This window comes from Dysidea avara, chromosome 5, assembly GCF_963678975.1.
Source record: "Dysidea avara chromosome 5, odDysAvar1.4, whole genome shotgun sequence".
Lineage (NCBI taxonomy): Eukaryota > Metazoa > Porifera > Demospongiae > Dictyoceratida > Dysideidae > Dysidea > Dysidea avara.
This window is the reverse complement of record NC_089276.1, coordinates 30,487,661-30,506,518: the sequence shown is the minus strand read 5'-3', so window position 1 is coordinate 30,506,518 and position 18,858 is coordinate 30,487,661. Positions and strand designations below refer to the sequence as shown.

The 18,858-nt window shown below is 37.6% G+C and overlaps 2 protein-coding genes across 4 annotated transcripts; both read left to right on the top strand.

Moving 5' to 3' along the window:
* The first annotated feature begins 3,293 nt into the window (after positions 1 to 3,293).
* LOC136256285 (influenza virus NS1A-binding protein homolog B-like) lies at positions 3,294 to 8,973 on the top strand. 2 transcript variants are annotated; one of them, XM_066049206.1, is made up of 2 exons: positions 3,294 to 3,405; positions 7,847 to 8,973. In XM_066049206.1, the coding sequence occupies exons 1-2, from the start codon at positions 3,385 to 3,387 to the stop codon at positions 8,858 to 8,860; spliced, it is 1,035 nt and encodes a 344-aa protein (XP_065905278.1). In that variant the 5' UTR covers positions 3,294 to 3,384; the 3' UTR covers positions 8,861 to 8,973. The 2 variants fall into 2 exon arrangements, with proteins under 2 accessions (XP_065905278.1, XP_065905277.1); XM_066049205.1 differs by having other exon boundaries at positions 3,301 to 3,405; positions 7,814 to 8,973.
* A 6,890-nt stretch (positions 8,974 to 15,863) lies between these two features.
* LOC136256867 (uncharacterized) lies at positions 15,864 to 18,858 on the top strand. Of its 2 annotated transcripts, XM_066049929.1 has the most exons (3): positions 15,864 to 16,037; positions 16,415 to 17,039; positions 17,088 to 18,858. In XM_066049929.1, the coding sequence occupies exon 3, from the start codon at positions 17,168 to 17,170 to the stop codon at positions 18,680 to 18,682; it is 1,515 nt and encodes a 504-aa protein (XP_065906001.1). In that variant the 5' UTR covers positions 15,864 to 16,037; positions 16,415 to 17,039; positions 17,088 to 17,167; the 3' UTR covers positions 18,683 to 18,858. The 2 variants fall into 2 exon arrangements, with proteins under 2 accessions (XP_065906001.1, XP_065906000.1); XM_066049928.1 differs by having other exon boundaries at positions 16,415 to 18,858.

Here is an 18,858-nt window from a genome sequence, read left to right as displayed (position 1 = left end):
CTAGACCATATTAGCATTGGCACATAAGATCCAAACTAGGGGTAATTGCTATGCATATCTTACATGTATTTATATGTTTGAGGACGTAATAAATACACGTTGGGAAATGTTACATCATAGCTTTGAGGCTACACATCATTGTATTGTCTTCAAAAGTATATGTAACTTGAAAACGTTGTCCTGAACTATTGCCTCAATCCTCTCCACTATAAGCACGGAAGTCAATTTCAGTGCAATGTTTATGAGACTGCATGGTAGGAGCTAAGAGAAGTCTTGTTGCAGATACAATTACTGTATAGCTACACAGGTGTACAGGAACAGAATCTGCAACAGATATCCATGGAGTTATAAGAAACCACTTGATGAATTCGACAGTGAAGTTCCGATGATGGGACACAAGTAGTATCACCCCTTTCATGAATTTTGTCTTGCTATGCAAAATTGGATTAAATTTTTGTTTGTCTCAGAATTTTTGTTATATAACAAGGCTCCAGTACACAATCGCACTTTAATTGAGATACTTCATTATGCATGACTATTTACGTAATTGGTGATCTCAGAACTTGTAACTGAGTTTTTTGGGGATGCCTTCTCATTGATCTTCTGAGCTACCAAGCCTGTGAGCTACCATTCCCACTGCAGTACAATGCTGGCATGTTCAAGTTGACACAAAGTGCTCACTCTGTGGGTATTCCTAACCTAAAACTGCTCATGTTTTTTTAGGCAGTTATCCTACTGCTTTGTCATAAGATAATTTTACTAACAGACATGCATATTCAAGTTATCAAGCTCAAAACTTTCCTCTTTGGCAAATTAAGTTGCATACAATCCATGTCTATGCTGATCTGAGCCAGTGAATCTCCCCAGGCAACTGTTCCTCCAATGATAGCATAATATTATGTATTACAACACCTTATTTTATTCATACTGACCTGAGCAATGTTGGAACTCACTTGTCCTTTGGATTCATTCAAACATCTGGAATCAGAGATTAGACAAAGGAGAAATGTTTAAATCTGAATTTGACCTTTTAGCCAATTGAGGGACATCTTGGTACTGTGACACCATTTGGCTAGCTAAGTGTTCTTGGACATTATTAACTTTTTTTCAATCTAACTTATCTTCATTGTGCAACTGTAATGCACTGAGGTAGCTGATTCAACAGAATAAAACATTTTCACATGCAGGGCAGGAAGTATCATGATAAGGGTGCTCACTCATCTATCTCAGATTCTAAAAGTCGGTCAGATGATATCTAGCAAGAAAGTGTAGTTGGGCTTAGAGACATAACTTTTGTAGCTACTGTATGTATCTACTGTATTTTTTTTGTATTTTTCCCTTGCCATTCCCACCACATGCATTTAGTAGTCACCTATGTCCAAGGATGCACTCAGTGTACTTAATGTTTATAATATTTTCATTATGGATGATTGTTGACACAATTAAGGTTTACACTTCAAAATTTGGTGGCTAGTAAAACTTGATAAAAAAAGAGTGTTGTCGCAACCATCATTTTCACTAGGCTGAGTTTCGGCCTTAGTCTTACCCAGTCAGTTTCTTTGCTGGTTCAATTCAGAGATATGCTTCTCCCAAACTTGTCAGTAGTTTACATGCATTTCAATCGTGAAAGGTTGTTGCAATGAAGCAAACTTACCTTTTGACACCATCATTCTTCAGTGAGCTGGTCTCTGACTGGACATAGAGCAGAAGTAGCACAACAGTGCTGCTAACTGCACAACCTCTTTGCTGAACTGCACAACCTCTTTGCTGAACTTGTGTAAGTCTTCCTGCCAGAGCAGCTATCCAACTCTTTGCGCTATACCACCTGTCAACCTGTTGTTGAATTTAAGACAGTTAATTGGAAGCAGGAACATCAAATGAATGATATGTGTTAGGCCATGATACATATTGGATTGACAACAGTCTAAAAACAAGTTAGCCTGTGGAGATTTCAGTTATATACAAAGAGAGTTCAGCAGCTTCAGCTACAGTTCAATTATGTAACAAGTCACCATATTAGCTACCTACAGTGGTGATTATTTTATTTTGACTCCACCTGTCAATGCAAGTACATAGCCCCTACTTTTAAGAAGCCAGCTATCCCAGATGAAAAGATGCAAGATGATCGTAAGTTTAACATAGTTGTCTATGGTATAGGTAAATGTAGCAAAGGGACTCCAAAGAACGAATGACTCAATCACAATCTAGAAAAAGTCACATCCATCATCACTAAAGGAGAAAACAGTATTAGTCCTTTATCCATCCATGACCTTGTAAGACTTGGCATGAGCAATTGAAGCAACCTCGCCCACTACTTGTCAAACTCAACCGATCCATTGATGTATCAGCACTGTTCTTAAAAGCAAGATCTCTTCCAAAAAAATAGAATAAAACCTGACATGTCTTGAGCTGACAGGCTTGTTGAGTCTCTTCTTCTAAAAGAAAGATGGTCATTAATTTAAAAACAGTATATTGATCGCAATCTGAAGCAATAAAATTTTTGTGCGCAAGAAACTTTATGGCCAGGTTATAAATTCAACTTTTGTCCTTTCTCAATCTCATCAACTCAATCCAATGGACTCTTCAAGCTTCATGAATTTTTGTAGTAAACTGCATGATCAGTCTAATTATAGTGTAGCTATGTATATGTTCAGTGCTGGTCACTGTAAAGTGTTAATAATAAATACCTTAGGATTAAGGAAGAAAATCCATCCCTCCTGGAAGAAGACTGAGTGTGGCCCCGACTAGACATTGGGTGACCTGCAGTTCGATTCCTGGGGTTGGAGGGATTTTTTTCCTTACTTTGGCCCCTTTTCTGTTACACCTTTCCAGCTACTGTATAAGTCATTAAGTCTTAAGTCCTTGAAACTAGGTTAGGTAATCCTAAGGCTGCAGCACATGTTGTTGTAGACCTTCAGTGCTGGTCACTGTAAAGTGTTAATAATAATAATAATAATAATAAATGTAGCTATGTACATAAGTCTTGTTATAGGCAGACCCTTGGTAGTTATAAGGTTTAAATAAATATTCACAGGCTTTACGCCTCAGTTCTCACAGTCCCTAGTGGCCGGGGCTGCCTAGTGGCCGGGGCTGGATAGCCGATTCATAGAATTAAAACTGGGAAACCCTAAAGCCAGTTTTGTGGCTTGCAATAGCTAAAAATTTTGTCATTAACCTACCATCACAACCATTTCTTTTCTTGGCCGCCACTTTTGATTTCACAACTTTTTTCACCCTGGCGGCCGCACCTTCATTTTACAGCTTGGCTGCTTTGGTTTAGATTATAATATCCGGAATTTTGGATACTGTACTGTTGTCTTCAATTTCGGCGATGCTGATTGCTGAGCAATGACTTGGTAAACCTCGAGCTAAACAAATTTTTAGATGATGGAGAGACTTTCACAGGTATGATTTACTGATAAAGCCATTATAACACGGGGCGATCACAGGGCGGGTTTGAGTTGAAGCTGTGCTTCACCCTCCAAATCAGAGCGCGGATCAATATTAATATCTAAACCACAGAACCACGAAACGGAACACTGCTTAAATCAAAGCTTGCAGCTTACTACTGCATTATTGTTCAACTTTTTTAACGGTATCAAACTTGTTACACAAACAGATCAATTGTGGGTTTGTACTGTAGTTGCCATTAGTAACAAAATATTAATTGTGGGATGTGTAGCTAGCACTTAATTGTCACCTCCTGATATGTCAAAAAAGGAAATTTTAATTTGATTCTCATAATGACAGCGCAAGTCCAAAGATATCGATTGGTAATTGCAAGTTGATTGTTTTTGTTGATTTTGACATGATACTTAAAATGCCAATCAGTCTCTCCGTTCCAGCAAGTTATAAATCAGTACGTGTAATGTGTCCACAAAGACACTGGTGACCCCAGTCAGTCCAAGATGCAGAAACTAAGGAATTGCTAAGAGTTTCTTTTAGAATAATTATTCAGGTATGGCTACCAGAGGCTATATTCAACTGACAATGTGACATCTTATAAAGACCTTGGGATCACATTTGATAACCACTTTAAAGTTCCACTATCACACTACAGAAGTTACTGCAGAGGCTAATCCTCTTCTGGGAATTGTTAAGCTTTCGATTACTTGACATGTTGGTGATGTTATTATAATATTTCTGAGTACATATTATGGTAACCCTGTATAGGGACCTTCATTTATTTTAGACCAGAGAAAAGTCCAATGTAGAGCCACTCATTGCTTACCAACACTTGCTGATAAATCTTATCATAGGTGGATCTGAGGGGGAGGAGGGAAAGCCCCCCTGGCCTACCTCTTGCCCTCCTTGAACTTAGTATGTTGACACCAAAAAACAAGTTAGGAATAATTTACACTGTATTGAAAGCCCATGGGAAATAGGATAATGGTTGTAAATGCACTTTACTGTTATAAATATTACACTGGGAGGAAATTGAGGCAAATAAGTTTGAATTTTTTGCCACAAAAATCGAGATACTCCAATAGAGTAGTCAATACTCTAATTGAACAGTCACAATTCTAATGTCATCCATCAAGTTATAGTTGTAACACACCCATGTGGTGAACTCCACCCTCGAACTGGTGCCATGTTTACAAATCGAATGGGTGTGATGTAACTGATTTGTGGTATGGGGCGTGTGCAGATCAAAGGCACCCATTTGTAACATGGAAGGAACAAGAAAGCTAGGCTAATATATATTGGCTACTGTTGAGTGCTGTGTGCAAGGAACAATTTTGCTCACTAATTACTGTCTTGATGGTTAGTTAATTCATTGTTAGCTAGTTTATTTATTATTCATTGGTAGTGTGTTTCCCAAGCATGAGTGCAAGGTGCCATCACAGATGCCAATCACTGCAGCCGTTGTACTGCTTCACATCATTTAGATGGGTGTACACCATACTAGTGATACTACAATTGATAATTGTGACCCAGTCTAAGAAAACCAGTCTTATTGCCTATTTAAAAGTATCGAGAAATGCTGGTTTTAAGCATTTAGTGTGTAGTAGCTTTATAATGGTTAAAGCTATGTGTACCAAATTTTCACACATTTTACACCAATTCCTTACCTTCTATAGCATCTACTGTACAAGTAGCCAACAGCTAAGTTTCCTGTCATTTTAGACAGTTTTAAAACCGAGTTTAACTGTATCAGGCGAGTTCCAAGGGTGTCAGGGGCCCGGAAGGAGGGCAAGAGGCTGTTTAAAAAGTTGAAGAGGAAGGCATAGGGATGAATTAAGCCAAGTCATGGGCCCTTCAGGTTTCAAAACTGGCTAAAATGAAAGGAAATTTACAGTACAGGCCTTTATTCAATACCACGGAGCTGTACAACCAAATACTGTCAACCCCAGGCTGACCAGAGCTCGATTAAGGCCCCACACTGCACATATGGATCATCACTTGACTTGGGAAAAGCAGCTAGCAAAAGCAGACCACTCAAGTCTAGCTGATTTTGATTGTGAAATTTGATATACAGTTAACTCATGTAACATTGTGTTCTTGGTGAAAAACAAATTTGCTTCCATGGGTGTAAGACCAGTTTTGCCAGGTCCAGTCAGAATTTTTGCAAATTTTAACAATACTGCCTTGATACACTTTTTGTCTCAGATAGGCTAAAGATCAACACATGCTTTGCAAAGTGTACACTTTGTTAAATTACTATCAAAAATGCTCTCAAATTCAATTCTAGGAGGTACAAGTTAAAAAATCTCAGAAGATCTCCAAGTAGTGTCTTAATATTTATGTCCTTCATTCATCCACCTTTCCCAACCAAAGTTATTGAAAAATATAACTTGTGCACTAGGACTCTATTCTTCTCCTAAGCACCGTTTTACCTCCCCCCCTCCCCTCAGTCCACCCACAACAGTGTCTACTAGGAGTAAATATGTTACACATGTGAAGTTTTAGTAATACACCTGCAGTGGTAGATCCAAAGGGGGCACGTGCACTAAAGAATCCTCCAATAAAATTAATATAAAAACTTGCATCTGCAGCTCCAACCCATGGGCTCACTTAGCTATATAGAGTTTTTGCAAATTAAATCCACTTGATCCTTTGTGTGTCATTCTATTATGACAATTTTCTTTAGGCTCATAACTGAACTCATGACTGTCACTGATCCCTACATGCAGCTCTTGATCAATGTAGACCATGCACTTGATTATTGCTATGATTACTTTTAGATATTTGTGCATAAAACTACTTGATATCAAAAATTTCAGTCCTGAAGTCATATAGCTATTACAATACATATATTATTAACTTCTGGGGGATGCAGGCTCCCTGATTTATAATTATTTAGCTATGGACTACCCTGGTCACCACCTCTGTATCTGCCCTGACCTGTACATGGACCTAACGTAAACATTGCTGCCACAAAGTCAATTTATATCATACATTTACAGTATATCAAGATAGAAAACCGTTTACACTATTTGTAAGACCTCTTGTTTGGTAGCCCTAAATCCAATTTTTACATGTGCCTTATAGCCTTTCCAAATTGTTAAGTTTGACTAATAATATAACTCCTCATGTTTTTAACTTATCACCTTCAAATTACATCAAGTCATAGTGCTACGTTAGGGGTATAAAGTGACTAAATTTCAGGATGATAACACATTCACAAGTCAAGTTACAGGTTGCCAAGTACATGCAATTGAAAAGGATATAAGACCCATTTTCGCAGACTGGGTCATATACATTTTACCACTTTACTAAGGTTGAGACAAGTAGACTGGCACTACATATTAGATGTAAACTGTTACTCAGGGCAGGTCTTGAGGCCACCACTAAACCACCAGTGCATAATGCAATTAAACAGTTTTCAGATAATGTCTTGATTTCAGCGCAAATTATAATTTTGTACAAAAGGCATATAATATTAGCATGCATGTGTGCTATCATCGGCTGTTCTTGGAGTGAAGTAATCTACAGCTGTGCTACCATCCCTGCCAATGAAAATCATTGTGTATACAAGCAATCTAAGGCCTGATTTGGGTACCAACCACCTTTGTCCTACCAGATAATTCACTTATAAAAGCAAATATGCGTATATCCGCAATCCTCTGAGAATTGCAAGAAGTGCTGATAATGCTATGCACAGCTTAATACTTTGATATAGTATAATTTTTGATATGAGGGTAATTATAAATATGTCTACTTTGATAGTATTGATACAACAATACTGTGGTAGCATGTAGTGCTGAGCAATATGACAATATTTTAGTTAAACCGTGGTATCTGCTGTTGATACCGTCCAATTTTTTTAACTACCGCAAATATTGTGAATTCGAAAGCACAAGTCTTTTAGTAGCTAAAATAACATACCTTGTGTGAAGAAGTCTACTTACAGTACATATGAATGGATATGTACTGCAGTAAATGTATTGCAATTGGCTTTCAACACAATTCTGTCATTAACTGAAATTTTTAGGGTTATTTCTGTGTCTAAATCTAGTACTGCAGGTCTAAAATAGCATCAAACTAAGGTATGCCAATAATTTATTCATACCGCAATATCAAGTTGACAATACCGTACCGTCTATGAAATATCAAAACCGCTCAGCACTACTGTATAGACCTAAATGCTTATGAATCTCTATAGTTACATATAATATTAAGTGGTTTACACAGTGGTACTCCAGCTGCCTACAAATAATGCATAAGTACTGTAGAGTACTCTTGCATTCATGAAGAGCACATGCAATGGTGGTAAATTAAAAATATAATTATTATGGCTTGTAGTATAGACAACTATTGACAGTCTAATATACTGTATACCACTATTACGGCACTTCATCACTACATATAGAGTTACAGACTGTTACTACTCTATTGTTTTCAGGAAGCACCATCATTAATCCCTGCACTTAAAAGTGGAAAGTATTACATTAAGTGGAAGCAACTATCTAATCTTCCTGCTCCATTGTACAATGCTTATACAGCAATACAGCAAAACAGGATTTATGTTACTGGTGGTTACAGCCCGGCAGAAGACGCAATGCAAAGTGTCCATGTCTATGACATGAGCACCGATTGTTGGAACAAGTTACCTCTTTCTGGTCATTACTGTGGAATTCCTCACATTATTGGTGGAAGACTAGTTCTCATTGGAGGACGTCTCTCTTCTACTAAGAAAATAACTAATAAAGTATCCACATTTTATGAAGCAAGTCAAACCTGGATATCTTATTATCCTGACCTACTTTCTGCTAGACACAGACCTGGAGTAGCTACTCATCTGGAATATATTATTGTTGCTGGGGGAGCAGATATTTCTATTAATGATGAAAAAACAATGCTTGATGACATTGAAGTTCTTGACTGGACAAAAAACATCCAGTGGAAGAAGATATCTTTGCTTCTTCTTCCCAGACCAATGAATTCCTTCACACCCATAATTTCTGGCGAATACTTTATGATCATAGGATATTGGGTGGAAACTATGGCAATAGATAATTCTGTTTTCCAAATATCTGTTAGTGATATTGTGCAACTGATTTCAGGGAGTAATGCTAAACCTGATCCATGGACACAACTGACTTCAGTTGTCCACTATGGTTTCCGCGTGGCCCCAGTTCTTAGCTGTTGTCAGCCTGTAGTGCTTGGTGGATATCAAGATACGTTATCGACATCAGACATTAAGATTTATGATTTCTCTGACCATAAATGGAAGGTGATAGGTTCATTATCATTTGCAAGATGTGCAGCAGGTGTAGTAGCAGTGAATGACAATGCCATTATTGTTATAGGGGGCTGTGTAAGAGGCCACTCTAGGCCTGATGCGATGTCATCCAGTTTGATAACTGTGGAACTTGGACAAGCAGAACTGATCAAACCATCAATACTTCCATTTTGAATAAGACAAACTTGCAACAATACAATTTAGTAGAAAGTATTTGACTACTAAGTTTGATGCTGGGGGTGGTGGCAAGGGGTGCTGGTCACCCCGGGGAAAAATAAATAAATAAAAACTACTGCAATTGACTGTTCCATTAAGGGATTTTTGCTGCCAATGTTTGAAATTATTTAGCTTTGTCTTTATGACAAGCCAGTTTATGTAAAGTAGGTTGCTCAGGAAATCAACTGCATTTGCTGAGCAGCCTACCCTTGCATCTTTAAACTAACTCATCATAAAGACAATACTAATTCTTTCACAATGCTGAAAACTTTAAAAGGTGTTGGGAAAGATGCATGAAATTGTCTAGAATCTAGACAGCTTTCTTGGATAGCTACTATAAACTACATTATTTTATCACCAAACATGCATTCTTGCTTTTTCCTTTGAAAGCAAGTTAGGTTGTAATATTGGAAAAGTCTGTAACATAGGCTTTTTTGAAAATTGCTTCAATGTTTTAGAAAACGTGTTTAGCACCAGCGCTTAAATTTATCAATGTTTGAGCCACAAGTGGCTATATGTAGCTAATTATATAATTAGACGCATTATACAATGGCTATGGCTTTTCAAGCATTTGTTTCGCATTGTTCTGCAAACCTTTCCTGGGTACACATATCTGTATGCTGTATTATTACTGTGTGGCATATTAAGCACCACAGAGCCACCACCACTTTAGAATAGATGATTGCATGGAGGATCATAAAGTTCTGAAGTAGCCACATGGACAATTCAATCTGTTTACTATTTCAAGTACCCCGGTATGTAGATTTGTTTGCTGAGATATACTGTATGTTTCTGCATGCATCTTTTTGAATCTTGGGTTGCCTTGTAGACTATCTATTCATGTGACACTCTATCATGTCATCTAAAATTGCATAGTGCATTCTGTAGTCGCACAGGAAAAATCATATTATGCTTCCTAGGTGTTTCCATACCCAAAACATCATTGGAAATTTCAAGCCAAAATTCATTAAATGTTTACTCACTTGGATGTGTCATGTTTCATACCATCATGTATCCTATTATACTAATGAAATTTCATGTTTACATGACATTTCCTAAACACTATACAAATTTTAATGCAATCACATACAGCTAGCTAAGCAGCACAAACAGCAATATTAAAAATTAATTTCTATCCCACTGAAGCCATACATCAAAGTAAACAACTGGGAGTATAGTGTAGTTAAACACCGGGTTTTGACTTAGAATATTTTTTAGACATACAAACACAGAAATAAACGGAGATACTATGCGAATTTGTGCCACGTGATTTCACAGTGGCACAAACCAAGACTCAGACAGCAAATGTGTGTGCCTTCAGGTTAGGAAGGAGTGTCTCGGGTGCTAGCTATTACGTTCATACTAGCTAGGATCCACTCGAACTAACTCATCACTAGACCAACACCACATGACTGTACAAATCCCCTCCTAGCTCCAGTATTCCCAGGGTTTGCAGGTCAAGACTTGGTCGGGGTTTGCATCACTAGTACTTCCCCAGTAGGTGGGGATTTGTAATTTTCAGTGATGCTAATCCCCACCTTCCCCCACCTCAGCCTGTATTAGTGGTAGTCGGGGATTACATTGATAGGTGCATTATTTGCCTGGCACAACCAAAAAGGCTGCATAAAAGCATGTTTAAGCTTGTTCCTTCCTTTTGTAAGTTGCAAAAATAACACAAACATGAAGTTTGTGCTGACTTGATAGCACTGCTGACACGTGAGCTGACACTGTTTCAATATAGCTTTCACTGAACCTATCAGTATGCAAGAATAACCGGAAAATAATGGAAGAATACGGAATAATGGAATATTTAAAGCTGGCAGTAACCAGATGCAGGCGGTGGACTGGAAACAGAGAATTTATTTGGAGTGGCCTAATGTGTTAAATATGAAAGTCTTAATGAACAATAATTATTTGTGTTTTTCCTGTGGCTCTGTTCAATTTCACAGACCAGGCTGAGTAGTGTGATGCTTGCTTTCCTTTGCATACTGAAAATCCTGGAAAATAGTACTGCTCCTCCGACAGATCAGTGGTACAGTTCTGATGTGGGAAGTCATAAGTACATAACATTGACTTACATCAATTAATATTATCCGCATTCTGATCATCCACACCAACTACTTTATAATTTACCAACATTAGACAGTGCCCGATTTTCCCTCATCAGTTCATTCAGTTGTGATGCACACTGTTTATTCTACAAATACATACTAAATATTAAGCACATCTACAGTGAAATCTTTCTAATTCACCACTTGATAGGAGATGTAAATTATGCTGGATTAAGGAGACTGTTGGATTATAAGGTCACCTTTATATTAGAATTATGCAGTTAATTATAAGTAAAACGAAGCACACAATATGTTCTAACATGATAAGTTGTCAACTTTAAGTTTAAAGATGGAATTGTTTTTAAAACTGTAATTATCAAAGGATGTATTTCCAAGCCTGGGAAATCAAATTGTGTCAAATCATGGAGTACAGAGGTGTCAGATTACAGAGGTACAAAAGTGTTGGTGAATGACAACTTGGTTCGATTAGAGAGGATTCTGAATTACACAGGTGTCGGATTAGAGAGGTTTGACTGTATAGAGCTGTGTACCTACAAAATTTGTAATTACAGTGGGCTGACTCTATACTTTTGCACAGTGCATGGCTCGTTATAATACAAGTGGTCCCAACTTCCAAGTACAAATCACACTTGAGCATCTTTTGAAGCACTCACTTCATAATTGACCTACACGTAGCCCATACTTTAAAGCCCAGACCAAACTTTACAAACTTTTAAATGTATAGACAAACAACTCAACTGTTAATGGAGGATCACAAACAGCCTTCACATTGATTGTGAAATGTCATACATTAACATGTAGCTAGATAATTTCTGGAGTGTCTATAAATTTTCAATTAAAAAGTAGCATTAACCGTAATACATTATATTACTTTTATGTTAAAAGCAATAGCCTCAAATGCTAATGATTGTACAAAATAATCATTGAGTATTATAGTACATATATAGTACATGAGCTGAATCCTGAAAAAAAGAAAAGTAATTTTTTTTCTAAGCGAATTAATGTTTCTGTCAACCAGATGATTAGTGAGGTCAGTAAAGGTATCAACAGCGCACATGTGCGATTTGGCTTCATTACAAGTTTGGGAAAGGGCCATAATGGATACTGTACTTTATGACATCCCATAACATTGATAAAAATTTGATTGTGTCAGGCATTTGAATTTTGAAAAAAGTTTTAAAACATGTTTAGTGGGGTGAGCAGTATACGTACTACTACAAGTGAGCTGAATTTAAAACATTTTTTTTCTGAGGGTTCAGCTTAATGTTTACATACTGTAACTTGTATTCTAATGTTATAATATTTCCCAGCACAGCTGTTTTTTGATATCAAATTTTAAGCTATTTTACCTCCTTCTCCTAGGTCCTGTGGCCGATTGCAAGAGTTCAATAAGGCAACGTGGAGGAGGTGGCTACTTTACGAAATTGTATCCCTGTGGTATTGGGAAGACTATACTATAACAGTACTAAAGAACCACCATCCATACTTGGGTATCAATCAATGCTTGCTCCCACCACATTGACCATCTATACAATAAAGCAACTAGGTGTCTGACAAAAATACACAATATCTCAGTAAAAGTTCTTAAGAAGTAAAGACAACAGCTAATTTAACATCTGTGCATCCGATACTACAATAATGCTTGGGACCTCAGTCAACAGTATAATAAGTATCTTGATAAACAATTAAGAGAAAATCCAATGATGTTCTGAAATCAGATGACAGTGGTACAACTTGAAGTTGAGTTCTTCTCCATGTAGCTTCCTCTGGGAAAAAATGAAACAGTTATCATCTCTACAGGAATCATAAAAATTAATAGTGAAGCCTCATTAACTAGTGACTCCTGACCATTCCTTATTAATGCATATCATATGGAGGGAAACTTTGGCACTGGCAAAATTTGGCGAATGACCATAAATTCACCAAATTTTTAGCATCCAAATGTTTTGATCATCAGAAAAACAGTGGCTCACTTACTAGAATACAGTCTCTTGAGTAACTCTGCTCACCATGCCACTGGACTATTGAGCTAGAGTCCTGCTAGTGCCCACATTGACTAATGAGGCCAGGTGGTATCCTTCAACTTGGAGTCCAGACTAACTACTGTATAGCAGAAAAGTTTGGTAGGAGAAAATTTTGGAAAATTGATCATTGACAGAAATTGGCAAATAATATTTTGGTGAATGCATCACATTACTTTGCCCGCACAATTTCAATTTTACTAATGATGAAGCTTTGCGATGTCTATGGACAAAGTACTACAATTCAATGCCTCTCACTCAAATCGATGCGCTCTTCTGTGCGGAACTGTAGCTAGCTATAACAGAACAATACACATTAGCTTGCTGAGTCAGTAATCAAGACTGGAACATGCGTGGCGAGGTATGTGTGCATGGGCATCTGCCTGAGCTATTAGTCTAAAATCATACTGTATTCAATGGTACATGTGGAAGGCTGACTAATCGCTGTAACTATATTCACTCACTGATGAAGAACAGCATCTGGTATAGCTACAATTCCAGTGTTTAGAAAAATAGCGAGTGAAATTTTGGCAATTCCATGCATACTCACCAAATTCACCAACATATTTTCTGCTATATGGTACATCCACTATTCCAGAGGGTGGACTAAAGTCTAATCAGGTTATTGTAGCAATTGGTAGTCTAATTAATTAAAGAAGTGCACTTTGCTAAAAATTCTGTTTTGCCAATTGTGACATTTTGTTTGATTCACCAAACATTCCCTCCCCAACATTTCCTTCCATATGGTAAATAAAACACAAACACCTTTACACATTAAAACAGTTCACATCAATTCATTGCTTCACCGGTGAAAGCACACCATGTAATGCAGAATCAAACCAAATAATACACTGGCCTCTAGCATTCTGTATCCTAAAGTCTAAGGCATTAAATATTCCGTTAAAAATAAGTATGGTATGCTAATAATTTATGAGACTACAATATTATAAAGGGGAAATTTGAGATGGGAAGAAAAAACTACACAACTGCTAGTTGTGAGTTTAATATACTTAGTATCGTAGTCATAGACACTTTGTACTGTGTTCTAATTAAGCTAGACACTCCTCAAGCATACTTATCAATAAAAGCTAAACTCATCCTGTAGCACAAAAACTAACAAACTAGTGTTGTTCCAGTATCAGCAAGTTATTACAGTTCTAGTTCCAGTTTTGGAACCATAACCTTTAAAATTACAGTTCCAGTTCTGGAACCATAACCTATAGAATTACAGTTCTAGTTCCAGCCAGGTTTAATTCCTTCACGTATGTAGCTAATACTGTAGTCATTAGACAAACAACTATAACACAAACACTATATAGGGTGGTACTAAAAGACCTGTAGCCAATTATCAAACACTGAACCAGACATAACAATGTGACTGAGCCAGCATTGCATTTGGCATTCTCTTCTAATATTATAGCGAATCAGTTGTTTCAAGCAGTGTTTTAACACTTGCATACATATTTGTATTACATACAGCTTTTATGAAGTTATATAGTACATTGTGTGTTTTTGTCAGTACATAAAATTTTGGTCTTATAAAGAGCATAAAATCTCATTAGCAAAAACTGTATGGTTATGACCAATTCCAGTTCCAGTAATAGTTCCAGTATTTGATCAATTTTCTTTATAGTTCTAGTTCCAGTTTTGAGGAAAGCAAAATTATAGTTCTAGTTCCAGTCTCAATGAAAAGTAAACTTATTGTTTCAACTCCAGTTCTATAGAACTGGAATAAAAAGGGCTGGAACTGGAATTATTTTAGATCCAGTACTGAGAACTGGAACAACACCATAACAAACAGATCTTTCCACCATAAACTGCACCTTCAGTGATCCTTGTACATTCTAGAGTTCCGATACCCCATCAAGAGGGTATCACTCTTTTCACCCTATTTCATAACCCTACAGAACTTAGACAAAAAACGGTGAACCAAAAAGGCGAAAAAAAAGGTGCAGTCTTGAACGGGGATCGAACCTAGGATCCCAGTGTGATGGTCCAGTGTGCTACCGATTATGCTACCGCTGCTAGCTCCTTTGATTGCCTTCTTTTGTATCTTATAAATGTGACTAACGAAATAAGCTGTATATAGTAAGAAGAACCTAACCCTAAAGGTGAAGAAGAAACCAAAGCTGAACCCTAACCCTAACGCTAACACTACTAGACGCTTCCCCTAAAGTCTACTACTCGTGGCAACTACTGGACGCTTCCCCTAAAGTCTACTACTCGCGGCAACTACTGGACGCATCCCCTAAAGTCGACTACCTGCGGCAACTACTAGATGCGTGCCCTAAAGTCGAAGAGAGAGAGCAACAACTACAGTAGGAAGTCTGGATGCTTTTGAGCTTAATATTACGTAAGGGTTATGAAAGGTGGTGAAAAGAGTAAAACCCCCCATCAAGACACACGGTAGTGTGTCGTGCGGCCCAAGAAGCCGGCGCGCCACACCGTGAGTATATTTACAGGAAGAAGGTAAATGCGATTTTCACACCTTTGTAGCTCCGTGATTCTTTATCCGATTGAAACCAAAGTTGCTACAGAAGTGCCGGCTAGGTAGGGGAGTCCACATTCCAAATTTGAAGAAAATCGCTCCAGCCATTTCCGAGATACGAGCGGCCAAAGTTTGGTCTTTTTTTTCTTCGTTTTTTCTTCTTTTTCTTCTTCTACTAGCGATTTGCGACCTCGTGATTTTCGACACACAGCTGTAAATCTCTCCTCAGTGAAAACCCCGTCTTCTTTTAACTAGTCTTTATGCAAAACTCGATTCCTGGATTCCAGCGCATCTAGCAAAATTTTATTTCAAGTTATTTGGTTTGGTATTTAAAAAGTTATTGGATTTTGAAAATCTACAAATAAAAAACTCCGTGTAAATTTTAGGCTCGAGTAATTAGAGCAAAATTCTATTACACTCGTGGCACCTGATACACCTTGAACTAATTAGTGTTTCCGCAAAGTTACAGCTGGATCCGGCGTGATTTAGAGCTTGTATAGGTTTTCAATAGTGCTGATTTTGATTCTGACAACCGTACGTGTGAAAAAGAAGAGGTAAGGCCAGTTTACTAGGTGTAAATGTCACATATTTCAGTTTATTTGTATGTAAAGTGTATATATCTAACCTGTACGCACTATACTCGCATTCATTGAGGTGTTTGTGTCACTGTTGTAGTATTTTGTGACCGACTGATGCATTCTTTTAGCCCGCGTTATTGTATTTGCTTCGTGAAAAGAAAATGGTCACTATGCTCCTTTATAAAGCCTTTATTAGGCTCCTTTGTAGCCAGAATCAGTGAAGAAATATCTTTGTTGGTTGGTTAGTGGTCGTTGTTAGCTCCAGGGGCAGGCTTTAATTGAGAGCTGTTTCTGCTAATGAAAACCATGGTAATTATGTGGTAATTGAAGTTAATTTCTTTCATTGTCTGTAGATGAGTGTCAGTAGTCCTGGACCACTATGTGAAGAGCTGGGGCTGTATGGTGAAATGCTTTTGCTTGACTCCATTGAACTGACTAATCCTATAGCTCAAGAGAAAATTACCAAAGGTGTTATTTTTGAATTGAGTCAGTTTCGCAAAAGCCATTTGGTTTCCTGGAATACATTTTATACATGGATGAAATCAATTTGTCCAGGTTCATCCTTACCAAAGTTGCCAGCATTGAAATCATACATTTACCGGATTGAAACTAAGATCAAGCAACTTAAGCGGAACCATTGTGATGAAGAAATAAAGTCAATTATAAAGGAACCATTTCTCAAGGAATGTCAACAACCCAATGACAGCACACTAACAGTGGATAGAGAGAAAGTTTCAAGTACAACTAAACAAAATTGGCCCTACGAAACAGAAGTATTAACATCTGTCAATAAATCACTAGCTTGTGAACTTGTAACAGTTCAAAATGCATTAACACTTCAAGAAGCAAAAACAGATGACCTTGCAACCAAATTAAGCAAGCTAAGCATTCGGAACACCAATAAAAAGCTGAAACGTAGGGATGAGAAAATCTTGGAATTAAAGGATCAAGTAAAAGAGAACGAGAAATTACAACAAGGTTTGAATAAGGCTACTGCACGTGTTAAGAGTTACCAATATAAATTAGGTGTGTCTAAAGGCAAGTGCGATACTATCAGTGAAAAGTGTGATCAGTTGGAGTCAGTTGCTCAAGGTCTTTAAAAAGACATGATCTCATTTAAACAATCCTTAAAAGAGTCAGAGAACGATTACAGGAGATTGTTTGAGAGGCTGCAGGAGCTGGAATTTCATACGTTTGAAACCAAAGAGCACCAGAAAAAGTACTTGGATAATATAAGAGCATGTTGCATTGAGCTACTGAGTCTTAATGTTGGCATAAACAATGTAGAGCCTGTAATTAGATCTGTTCTCAAGCATATTGCATCATTTGAGATAAAAGAATTGCCACATCCCACTACCCTTACTCGGATGTATTCTGAGATGAAAGGCTTAGCTTGCCAACAGTTGAATGAAGAACTGAAGAAAGGAGATGATCTCACTCTTCATAGTGATGGGACATCAAAGTATGGACAACATTTTTATTCTTTCCAACTTTCTACCCCAGATAGTACATATTCTCTTGGGTTAACAGAAATGCTGAGTGGATCAGCTACTCAAGTATTGTCTACCTTTCAACAAATCCTGTATGACTTAGAGCTTACATCCCAGTCTGGTTCGAGTCATGTCATCCTGTCCAAAATTAAGAACACCATGTCAGATCGACACATAGTCGAGAAGAACTTTAACTCTCTTTTACAAAGTTATCGTATGGAAGTTTTACCCAGTGTGGTTGATAACTGGGCTGAGCTAGGTGAAGGTGAGCAACAGGGTATCAACACACTAAACAACTTCTTTTGTGGTTTGCACCTTCTAGTGGGCATGGCAGATGTTGCATCATCTACTTTACTGCAGTGGGAACTGACACATTTTGAAGGAGCTGTTGGTGCTGCAGCTCACTTTGGTAGCACCACCAGACAGTCCGAATCAGGAATAATACGTCTTGTTAGAACGGCATGCAAAGCTCTTTGCAAACATGGAAGTGAGCAAAGTGGTGTTTATCAGCCTTTCACTGCCTTTCTTGCCACCAATGGTATAAATAAGAAAGTCATTACAGGTCCTCTTTGGCGTGTGCTAGAATCTGACGATGTAACAATTCTGGAGATGAATACGTATTTTGATGTGTTGATCACAAAACTAGATGTATGGGCTCAAGATGCCAGCAAATTGTTGCAAGGGGATGCAGAATTGTATTCAGATTATCCTCCAACAAAGGATGAGATTTGGTATTGCTTAATTGCTAGTACAGATCACGATGCAACTACACAAGAATTGCTTCAGGTTTTATGTAGCGCTTTCTCAGCTCTTCTTTCTCGGCTGGTACAAGACCACTTACCTGGTGGAGCATACTGTAATCCTAGTGCTGAGCTTACCCATGAAACTAAGTCAGTTTCCAAAACAAATGTTGGGCTAGCTAACAAAGTAAGGGAGTTATTAGTTGGAAAAACTATTAAGCATAGGTGGCGGGACGAGAGTGGTGTTGAGCAATGGTACTTTGGTGAAGTCCTGAGTAAGGTTGCAGGGACCGATGAATGGTACAATGTGCAGTATGAAGGTGAAGATGATGTGTTAACACTTAATTTACATGAGGACATTGACTTAGGGGACTTAGAAGTTGTTACATAGCTGTTCATTCACTGAAAACATTTCTTAATAATGTGTAATTCAGAAACATAATAAATGCACCTTTTGGTGCCATTTTTCCTATGTAAAATGTATCTAATTTTTCTTGTAATGTTAATAGCCATAACTTCACTATAAAATGTGATATTGAGCTCAAATTTTTACTGAAAGTTCCATAT